Genomic DNA, 12,027 nt, shown 5'->3' on the forward strand with positions numbered 1-12,027 from the left:
ATGTCATGTGCTCGACCATTTATTGTCTAGTCCCACCCTCCTTGTTAACCCATTATTAGTTTATTATGTTCACATGTTATTTCTGCTTATAGTCTCCTCACGTCTGCTGTCCTGTGCCAGTTCGTCGTCGTAAGTTGCTTTGTCCTGGGATTTCCAGTCCTGATCCCTGACAGCCTGCCCAGTCAAGTTTGTTTGTTTGTTTATTTGTTTTGTCAATGTTTTGCCCCTCGGAGTTGTTTGTTTTGCCTTTTGTTTTATTTTATTACAAATAAATACCAATTTTCTCTGCACTTGGGTCCTTGTTCTTTCTCCCCAACCTCTGAACGTGACAACGGGGACGTCCACAATAATGCCTCCCCCACCCTCACGCCACTTTGCTTTCATCAGCGAGAAAGGTTGTCACAGCGGCACCCCTGCATGTACTTACTGTTATTCAAGTATCTGCTCATATAGACAACATGCATTTACAATGTTTCAAAACAACAAACGACAAATATGTTTGCCACAGAATTAGGTATGGTTCACCTGACTTAAGTTCAATGAGGGGGTCAATTAGTTTAATCCAGAGGCAGATCCTGCAGCATCCAGAATAAACTATTTCAATTTTAAGAAATTAATCAAGAAAATAATATGTACCAATGAAACAACAAAAAAGTAATGAAAGCAGCACTTTAACAGAACATTCTACTCTAGCAATTACACAGAGTTAATTGCTTAGTAAAAATTAAAACATTACTGACTGTCTGACAGTCAGAAACTTTTGCCTTTTTTAATTCAGTAAACTGCTTGTAAATCAATCTTTTAGTAAATGTTAAAAAGCTGAAATTGAGCAGACAGTGTCAAAACACAATAAAAAAAAAGCCATCCTACACAGCCTTTCTCTAAAGACTCCTGAAATAAGCCATCATTTACCAACATCCAAACTCTTTCCCTGCAGCACATAGCTTCAGCCGGTTAACTGACTGATGATAGATCATTTGATCCTGAGCTTCAACAAGATTCCTGCACATGACGTGCTGTTTCTATGGTGCAGTAGTAAAAGAAAACCATTTAACACACATAAAAAGGTTTTCTGAAACAAAAGGGAATGTAGAAAGGCTAAAAGCTCATTAAAAGGGAATCTGGGTCTGGATCCAGAGCGGCATTAATCTGAGGCAAACCAGGGGGAAACAGAAGCAACTGGCTGCTGACTGAATATACAGAAGAAAAAAACAGCAAGAGCTACTAATGCCTTGAAAATATAGCAATAAAAATCCCATTTCCTGTTTCACAAATTGATTAAATGTCATTTATGTTACAATTTGCTGTTGGCTGCGTTGGATAAAAACATAAACTGCCTTCCAATTTCACTGGTTCGTAAATGGTAAATATACCTTTTGATGACATTTCAAATAGTCCAAATAAAATAAATAAATAAATTAATTGATGATTTTTTTTTAAATAAAAAATTAAACAAATAAATAAATATTAGATAAATAAAAAATGCAATAAATAAAAACAAAAAAATAATTAAATAAAATTAACAAGTAAAAAAAATTTAAATTGTATAAATATTAAAAAAATAAATAAATACATAAATACATTTAAAAAAATGAAGCAACCATTTACTGATTCTGGTGTTATATTGCCAGAAAAACACCTGAGTAAACAAATGTTCAACTACGTAAAATTTTTACTTCAATTATCAATTTAAATGTCATCATAAAATGTATTTCATCCTTTGTGAAGGTCGCTGGTTCGAGCCTCAGCTGGGCCAGTTGGCATTTCTGCATGGCATTTGCATGTTCTCCCCGTGTTCGCATGGGTTTCTTCTGGGTGCACGGATTTCCTCCACAAGTCCAAAGACATGCGGTACAGGTGAATTGAGTAAGCTAAATTGTCTGTAGTGTATGTGTGTGAAAGAGTGTGTATGGATGTTTCCCAGTGATGGGTTGCAGCTGAAAGGGCATCCACTGCATAAAAAATATGCTGGATAAGTTGGCGGTTCATTCCGCTGTGGCGACCCCTGTTTAATAAAGGGACTAAGCCGAAAACAAAAAGAATAAATAATTTATGTAAAAGACTCAATCTTAAATGAATATATGTCTATATATATATATATATATATATATATATATATATATATATATATATATATATATATTTATTTATTAATCAGTGTTTAGAAGAGTTATACTTGGAATGATAGGCTAAAACAATTGTTTTTTTTTTTTACAAAGAATCTAGCAGCAGCTAAATAACTTGTACCATAAGAACCATTTAGTAACACTATATGCAATCTTTACTATCATATTTAATAAATATAATGTATTCTTGCTGAACACTACATTTGATATCTTCTGAAGTTATTATTCCTATGCTCTACGCTAAAGTACACTGCAAAAAAGCCAAAAAGTCATGACCGCAAATGTTTTTGTCTTTAATCTTAAAATATTTTTAAGATTTTTAACTATTTTTTGAGTTACACTAAATTAAACAATATCTTTAGTCAGTTTGATGTACTACATGTTGAGATGCCTGGAAAGTTTATTTGATGTTAATGTTTTAACAGTGTACAAGTTTTGGCAGCTTTTGTGTTTTTTCTCTGGCATTGATATTCCAGGCAGGTAACTCACACCCAGCTCTGCTTTAAGTCTGCCAAGAGTGTGTCCCGCAGAAAGTGACCCCTCAATGACGGGGCAACCAAAGTGGGAGAGACTGTCAGACTCTCCGGAGTGTTTGATGGGCTAAGAAGCCTTTGTCTGCCTGACAATTGAGGAAAACATTTACTCTGTTGACAACTGCTAAAGCCTTTCTGGATACTTTGGAGCTCCATTGAAACCCACTCAAACTACAGACACATTTAAATGATAAATTACTCAGCTTTGGACTGACTACTCTTAGCAGAATAGGAAAAAAAAACATAATGAAAAGCAATGTAAAGAGCCACAGGGACAAAATAATAGGCAAAATGTTATTATTATCCTCAATATTGTCATAGTAGTGTTCTGTCTTAACATCAGCATAATTAATATTATGACAAATATGGCCAGAAAAAAAATCTGGCTGAAATGTCTAGAAGTGCCAGCAATACAATTGTCATAATTGTACGATTGACTAAAATAAATTTTAAAATATATTCTTTATGCATAATTTTCAATATTTATATGCTTGTCTAATTTACTTTATAATCCTTTAATGCTTAAAATGTATTGTGCAACTGTAAAAATAAAATTTAGGTTATAATGATTTCTTATTATTATTTCATTTCAAAAGATTTCATATTTTTTCCTATAAGCTTTTCTATTTTTTGCTTAATGTGCATTGTGAAAGTCTCAACAATTTTATAAAATACAGAAACTAAATCCCCTTTTGCTTAATGTGTATTGTGAAAATAAAATATGAAATAAAATAAAATAAAATGAATCAATTTCTGCTTAATGTGTATTGTGAAAGTCTAAAAATAAAATAATTAAAATAAAATCCTTGCTACTTAATGTGTATTGTGAAAGTCTTAAAAAATAATAATGACCAGTTTAATTTGCAACTTACAAATAATATCAGCCAAAGTATAAATATTATACGCAATAACCTGTCTGATAATAATAATAATAATAATAATACAAGTTTTTGCCATCTAGTTGACAAGTTTAGCATGGCTCTGCCTCTGGTATTAAGTAATGACTCAGCGCATTTTACACTGCGAGTCAATAGCTCCCCTAATCCATCAAACACCCTTTAACTAAGCAAATACCACACCACACAAGGTTACACTAACGTTTCAACCCACGAAACAATCTAGATTCAACAAGCATTTGAACAAATCTACATATCCTAATACCAGAATCAACAAAAACAATCGACTCCGCTAAGCACCAAGACACAAGAAACAGAAACCAGAATCTGATTCATGCTGATAATTATTAATTATTAAAAGCTTTTGAACGTCACAAATTTTCAGCCTACACTAAAGAACATCCAGAAAGCGTTACACATAAAACTCTCATCTCAAGCATAAATAATAGAATCTAAACTCCCACCAGCATATCTATCAAAGCTCATTTATTAAATATTAAAGTCTACATGCATGAGTATTTAACACTTGATCCTCTTCAAACATACACTGAAAACAAATGATTCATTGGATTTACTGATTGTTTTATAAAGTAAGAGGTTGCAAACAATGTTGGGCTGAATGGGCTGAACATAAACAAAGTAAGCTGAACATTACTGATCTTAATTTGCATGAATTTAGCCCATATAAATAGTTTGCAACCACTTATCGTTAGTAAATTCAAGGAATCGTTTATTTTCAGTGTACTCCACAGGAGTTTACATTAAATTACAGGCATCTGCCCAATGAAAATGCTTTGCTATGACATCAAACTTCCTGGTCCGCTTGTCATTACACACACTGTACACTACACTACAAGCGTCTCTATAACTGGAAGCCTAGTCACTGCGCCGGCTGTTACCGTGGTGATGCAGCAGTGATGCCGCATGGCTGACGCAGAATCCCAGCGCAGATAAAAGAAAAAAGCTCCCTACACAGCCAGAGAGTTCAAGCATGAGAACCCCCACACAAAAGCCTCGCCGTTGCCTTCAAAAACAACAAGTTGAGCCAGTGAGAACACAATGCAACTTGCTGAAACTTTGCATGCCATTCCTTAAGATCCATTAAACGGCCCAAAATCCCTAATCTGCATCGATCGCAGAAGGCAAATACCTTTAAGAGAGGTGATCTCATGCTGAATGGAGCGGGCTGTGTCCATATCACTGGATTGGGTGGTGCTGGTGTCCCTTGAGCGTGTGTGCATGTGCAAGGTCAGATTCTGAGCAGGCACGCGGCTGCAAGACTTCAGGATTTAGTTGTGATCTGCTCTGGGCGAAGTCTGCAGTGTTGCTTGCTGACCGTGTGCTTTCTCTGTTTTGATCCTCTCTCACTCTCTCACCCACTCACACTCACTCATTCCCTGCTCGCAGGGAAGCTGTGATGTGAAAAATGCACCCCTCCCTTACTTCTTTCTCCTTCTCCCGTCTTTCCTCCAGCCCATCCCGTCACATCCCATCCCCCGTGGGTCCCGCTGGGCCTATGAGCCAATCGAAATGCGGGATGAGGTGTTTGAAGGTTGGAGAAAGAGATGTGGATAGTGTGAACTAACATATAGAAAAGGACTGGTTTTAAAAAGTGGAATGCAAAGAAGAGGTAAAGGATAAAAATGGGACAAAAACTCTGTTAATTAACATATTTTGTGATTCTCATGTGTTTTATTTACGGTTGTGAATTGCATCATGGGATGTTAATTTCTGCTTTATTGACTTTTGATGTTGAAAATTACAATCTGCAGTTTAACAAAGTGATTTTTATAGACATTTTGGTAACTTGAAATAATATAAGAAACAATCTATAGGGAAATGTATCTGTAAACTAACAGAAAATGGCATGGAAGTTTATTACAGGGTTTTTGTAATGTAATACAGTATACAACAGCAACCATGACAATATCACTTTAAACTACCTAAAGTGTTCCTAAACGTCACTTTTTCAAACTTTTCAATATTAAAACTTGTTGAAAAAAAGATTGAGGTTCCAAAATGCGATTTAAAAGCATGAATAAATGGAAAAAAGCAAAAACATGAATCACAAAATACAGAAAACTGCTAATTTGTGGCTTTTTTTTTTACAGTGTGGGACTTTGGTTGGGTTTCCCTGTAATTTATCTAACCACCTAATTTTTTTTTAGCTCAGCGTTTAGAATGATGACTTTAAACGCTTTCAATAAAAGTAATTTACAACCTGTCAAGTCTTTAGCTAAATGCCACCACAAATTCTCCTTGATGACTGCATGTTTTTTTTATCTTATACTTTTCATTTAATATGGCCGTGGCTGTGTGCGATGAAAACAAGCTAAAATAGAACAAAAATAAACACTCATTTAAATCTGCAGTGTTGGGTTTTTAAAGGGATAATTCAACCAAAAAGGAAATTCATGTCATCATTTGCTCACCCTTTACTTGTTTCAAACATAACTGAGTTGCATTCTTCTGTTGAACACAAAATAATAAATTTAGAAAAATGCTGGTAGCTGTTGACTTCTGTAGTAACAAAGTGCTTAGAATTACCAAGAGGCGACACTCAATAGAACGTTCCATTGCAACAGCAGCGCCCTGCAACATCCCTGGATTTTGGAGTAAAAGCGATCGGCTGTCCATTGGATCTTATTGCTGTCGCGATGGCAAGCAGCTGCCTTGATTTTTATTTATTTATTTTAAAAGCGCATTAAAGCTGAGATACAACCTGAAAGACGACAAACCCCACTTACTATTACAATCATCAGCACTTTTAATAGTTTATTTTACAGACTTATAATATGCTGTTGTTCTATTGGAATTTCCAAAATGGCCACTGCGGCATCAAGTGGCTGTTTCCTAAATCGCCTCTTTGTGTCGCCTTGTAATAATTCTATCCTCTTTGGTAATATTTTTGTTTTTTCTGCTATGGAAGTCAATGCCAGCAAAATGTAATATTATATTATAGTTTTCTTCAAAATCACTTATAATATAGCATATATTTAAAAAAACAGCATTCTTAAAATTTTATGTTTAATAGAAGAAAGAAACACATAGGGTTCTATTTTAACGATCTAGACGAAAGTCTAAAGCACATGGTACAAAAGCATTAAGGGCATGTCCGAATCCACTATTGCTATTTTAAGGATGGAAAAATATGGTTTTGCCCCGGCGCTTGGTCTAACAGGGTTGTCCTTATTTTCTTAATGGGTGTGTTTTGAGTATAATGTGCATTAAATCAGTCTCATCTCTTTTCCTTTTTAGACCAGCACACCCATGAGTCCACAAAGTGAAGCATTTGGATTAGCTATTTAAACAACAAGGTGCAAAACGTGAAAAATAGTCTGAAAAAAAGTAACAAATCGTGCCATACACATCTTACGGCTTATTGGGAGGGTGTTGATAGGGCCCATAAAGGTTTAAAACCAAATGAGGGAGAGTAAATGCTAATGTTATTTAATTGTTTTGTGAACTATCACTTTAACATTTCCCGATAATAATACTTCTGTTCGTATCTGAATGTTCCCATTAGAAAAATAAACAAAGATGTTAAGTGTTAAAAACAAAGCAAAATACAAACATTAAAACAAGAAAACTAAAATCTAAACTCAGAACAAAACAAAGATTATTCATACAAAAATACAAAAGACATAGTAAAAACTAAAACAAAGAATCAAAAACACCAAATAAACCAAAAAAAAAAAAATCTAAAATAAATGTTATTATTAAAATATGAATAAATACTTGTATAAATATAACTGTTATTATTCAGAATACACTTGCGTGTTATAATGGCACCTAAAAGTCTGTGAAAACAAGATTATGTCAATGATTGAATCAATGATTTCCTAATCAGTTGTCGTCTATTACCAAATATATTGCCCTTTTAAGTGTAAATGGTTTATAAATAAATAATGAATGGATTTAAGGATTGTAATTGCATTACGCAGTGTTAAAATAACCTCCATCTGAGTAGAACTACCAATACATTAAGATTTTATTGCACACCTTCCAGCCAATCAGAATCAAGAATTTTAGCTAACCATAAAGGTATTTAAATGTGTGAATGACAGCTCACCAACATATGATCTGTCTGAATTATTGCAGGGATTCGTTGAATAGCTTTTCACATGTTTATTTATGCCTGTCAGCTCAACAAAGGGTGTCATAATAAAACAAATGTTGACGTGTTGACAAACAGATGTCAATTTGATGCAAGCTTTCCAAACATTAAACAACAAAGACAATTAACAACAACATTACAAACACTCTAAAACAAAATGTTGGGTCAATTGGGTTACATTTTTTTAATGAAATTTAATTTTAAGATACACTTCTCACTATTAACTAGCTATTGACTAAGACTTTACCTCAATACATTTACTGCTTATTAATAATTATTAAAGTACACATGAAATCAAAAATAACCACATTGATTTTGTTACCTCACAGTGGTAAAGAATTTATCTGTGCATGCCATAAAGAAAAAAATATATAATTGCCCTTGTAATGTAAAACTGAAATCTGAAAATTATCTGATTACGTCGGCCTGAGCTATTGGGCATGGTTAACATACTTAACCACGCCCCTCTAACTGTCAGTTTTGACCGCGATATGACATCAAACAGAAATGGCGAAGAGGAGGTGTCAGTTAGGTTGTAATAACTTTCCAGAAACACTTCTCCAGATCTTTTTGAAAGAAATACCTACTTTACTTCATCCAATCAGCTGGCAGTAGGGAAAAAAGCCACATCCACTGTTTTCTTATTTGATATTTATTACATTTCTCTATGAACTGCATCACTATATATATATATATATATATATATATATATAATATATATATATATAAGGGTTGCAGCTTTTGGTTCATGCTGACTTTAAAGTAGATGTTGGGTTGAGGTATTAGTGCTGTAGAATAAGTAAAATAAATAAATAAATAAATAAATAAATAAAAGATAATAAAAATAAAACAAATAAATAATTAAAATAAAATAAATAAACCAGTAAACAGCTAATATCTATGTAATAGGCAAGTAATATAACAGTAAATAGTGTGAATTGTTACTTAAAATAAAAAGTGACCTTAATGTTTAACCCCATGATTAGGTCTGTTCATATCTGACCTAGCATTTTTAAATAGTATACTCTATTTTTTTTTCATAATAAAAGAATAAAGCAAGCATAATTCAGCACATCCACATTGACTCAGCAAAGACTGCTACTGTACTTCAAGCTAAGAAAAGTCTAGTCAACAGTTATGGAGAAAAAAAAACACAACTATTGACATCATCACTGGCACCCAATCTTCTTCTTTCCCAAAACATTGTTTGATTTTGCATTGAGGCTGTGTTGTTGTAATAAGTGATGTGTTTGCACAATCAAAGCCAGGACACGGGCTCCTCTCGTGGCTAAAACACACACAAACAGAGAAAAGCCCCATGCAGACTAGATGACACAGCAGTTCGGGAGCAGAGTATGGCCTGCTGCTAAAGCTCCTGCATTGCTTTCTTTCTCTAACACACACACACGCACGCACGCACGCACGCACACTAACACTCACACACACTCCGTTATTCTATCTATCCTTGCCCCCCCTTCTTTGATTCACCTCTGCGAGCCTGTCATTGCCATAAGGCTGAGCACAAAACAAAGTTCAAGGAGTTCAAGCTTGAATTATTTAGCTTGTTTTATAGGATACAAAGTTAAATCAAGATAAAATCAAAACCTAAATCTTCTTTATTTATTTTTTTTTTTTTGCGTGGCCTTGTAAAGTTTAATTTACTTGGTTATCTCTTCTAATTGCAACAACATCTTCTGTCTGATGACTTGTTTACCACATGAGGGCAGGACAATCTGTCACTCAAATGAGATTAATCAATATACAACTCAACAACCCAATCAATAACCAATGGACAAAAGTGAGCCCCGCCTGTATTTTTCTTATAGTTGTTTCACTTAAATCCTGTTGACAACTGATGCTTCAATCAGAATTTTTGTAGCCCAAACCTTGTCATGGTGATCGGCTAATACCAAGCACCAATTCTAATGCTTCAAGCTTTATAATGCATAAAGCACATTTCCCTGATACTGAATATGATAATCAAGTATAATACTTAAATTGAGATTGAGAATTGAGATGCTTGTTTTATCAGAGAACAAAATAGGGACATTGCATATAATCCCTTAAATGTGTCTCTTATAGCCATTTAGGTGTGATCATGTCATGGTCAGAAGCAGCTTTACAGAGAAAAGATATAACAAATACAAGACTGGTAAGAAAAATGACAAATAATTCTATTTGGAAACGATTTCTAAATGAGGGAAGAATAATTCAACATCAACTCTCAAAAAATTTGGAGAGCATAATAAATGCAAAAGAAGTTAAAGTGCACAACTATAAATCCATGACTTTTAACTAAAAGGAAATAGGCCTATAAACTACTGTTTAATCACAATAAGAATATAACAACAAGAAGTTATATTATTAAATATTCATCTTAATTTTTTTTTTTTTTGTATTTGCAGACAGGTTTTAGTAAACTTGCAATGTTGTTAAAACACAGAAGTTTTTTTAGTTTTTATTTGTAAAAAGGCCTAAATGCATGCAAGGTCATTCAAATATTTTGCTCATCTCCAACTAATACAAACACTTTTGTTCGGACTATAAGAATGGCCAGCCTAGCAAGTATTGATAGTGTTATTAAATGTAATTATTGGCCAATACCAATCTTCGGCCGATCGATCCGAGCATCTCCACTGTTTACACTTGGTATAGAAATAGATCACCCAAAAATAAAAATGATATCATCCTCAAGCATTATATTAGGAGTGGAAAGTTTCCTATTTCCTCAATTGTGCAAATCCACTACAACTGTGGCGTTCTTTCAATGACAAATGTCATGAGCGCAGTATTAGAAGTTGAGATTGCATTTATGTGATAGCCTACGAGCATACGAATCTCTTTGCTTGTGTGCAGATTTCCTCTGTTTGTGCACAAAACTTCTTGCACGGCCCCTCAAATATACGCCGCTTCAAGAGCGTGCAGATCTTCTTGTGCGCTCTCAAATAATACTGCTGAAGAGCAATTTAGTGCGTTTATGTAACGAGTATGTCTTCAGCGTTTATTAGATTTGCTAAGAATATTTATGAATGTCTCTAATAGACCTACAGAGCAACATTAATGCGTGCTGAAGTGAAGTGAAATGGATATACGTTGTGTTTGGTGGCCTCACGCATCAAGCATCTGTCAGTCAGTCAGTCAGCACGTCACCTTAAAGGGTTAAACAAATCAGGCACAGCATTACTCCGGTTAAAGTTTGCGCTGTTAAAATTCATTTACCCTTTAATACGTTTTGGTGCGATTATTATTACCCGCTATTAAAAAAACACAATGTTTTGAATGAGAAGCTGTAATGTAACCATGACGGGATGAGTTTTGGCGTGGCGCCCCGCCATAGAAGAATGAGTGTAGCGGAAACCATGCACTTTACCAACATTGTGTTTTAACCATGAACTTTCTATACTTTTGTTTACTGATTGAAATGTATGACAGTGCTACCCGTCTAATGGTTATTTATTTCATTAACAAGGTTATATTCAGAATGAACAAGCTCTAAATGTAACATTGCAATAGGAGACTACAAAGAGTATTTATAAAAAACTGTTCGTTTAGTTTGTTCATTAATGTTTCACAAAGAAATTATTTCAAAGCCCAAATGTTTATATAATTAATAATATTTGGAAATAATATTGGAATTGCTTTTAATTCAGAGTCACAGAGAACTAGTTTTTAAAATGTAGTAATACACAATTGCAAAAGCTAATTTTACAGTATTTAATAGAACAATAAAAAAAATTGAAAAAGTTCAAATTAAAAGTTTGAAGTAAAACACAGATTGAGATTTTGCAAGCACATATGACTTATGTCTGACTGCTCTAATTTACAATAATAAATGATATAGCAGTACTGCAAATCTCCAAATATAACCGAAAATACCGAATAAAAAAAAAAAACATATTCAGGATTTATCATTTGCATGTTAAATTAAATTAAAGTTAATTTAATTGAATTACTCTGATTTGCAATCTCTCTTTCTTTCTCTACAGTTCTGTCCAGCTGCAGCAGCACTGCATTTGATCTGCTTCAATAGTTTGCTTAGATTGCAGAAAGTGGAGGAAAAAAAATGTATTGGCCAAATCTGTGTGGTAGTGCTGGGAAAGAAGCCATTGCTTTGTTCTGATCAATACTGCATTAGAGCAGGTGCTAAATAACTACTGCACGGCTCTCTGAAATACATGGTTCTGATCAGTCAGTCACTTTATTGATCAGTCGTATCTTTTTATGAATGCAATCAATGGCAACACACTCATGCTGCTTTCATGTCTCATATCACACAGTGAAAGTTAAAATAACAAATCCAAGACCACCTTATGATTAAAGCAATAATATTAAAATTAACCACTGAAAAAAACAAC

General features: G+C 33.9%; 1 protein-coding gene across 13 annotated transcripts in view; it reads right to left on the reverse strand.

Moving 5' to 3' along the window:
* Positions 1-12,027, reverse strand: part of pleca (plectin a) — a 214,024-nt gene that overhangs the window by 128,299 nt on the left and 73,698 nt on the right. For 3 of the 13 annotated variants that reach the window (XM_073930989.1, XM_021468120.2, XM_073930984.1), the window contains exon 1: positions 4,706-4,943. The exons of the other annotated variants lie outside the window; for them this stretch is intronic. In XM_073930989.1, the coding sequence (XP_073787090.1) occupies positions 4,706-4,796 (91 nt within the window). In that variant the 5' untranslated portion in view covers positions 4,797-4,943. Of the gene's footprint in view, positions 1-4,705; positions 4,944-12,027 lie in introns of those variants that run through there. 13 annotated transcript variants of the gene reach the window in all.

The sequence above is a fragment of the Danio rerio genome, chromosome 19 (assembly GCF_049306965.1).
Source record: "Danio rerio strain Tuebingen ecotype United States chromosome 19, GRCz12tu, whole genome shotgun sequence".
NCBI classification, from domain to species: domain Eukaryota; kingdom Metazoa; phylum Chordata; class Actinopteri; order Cypriniformes; family Danionidae; genus Danio; species Danio rerio.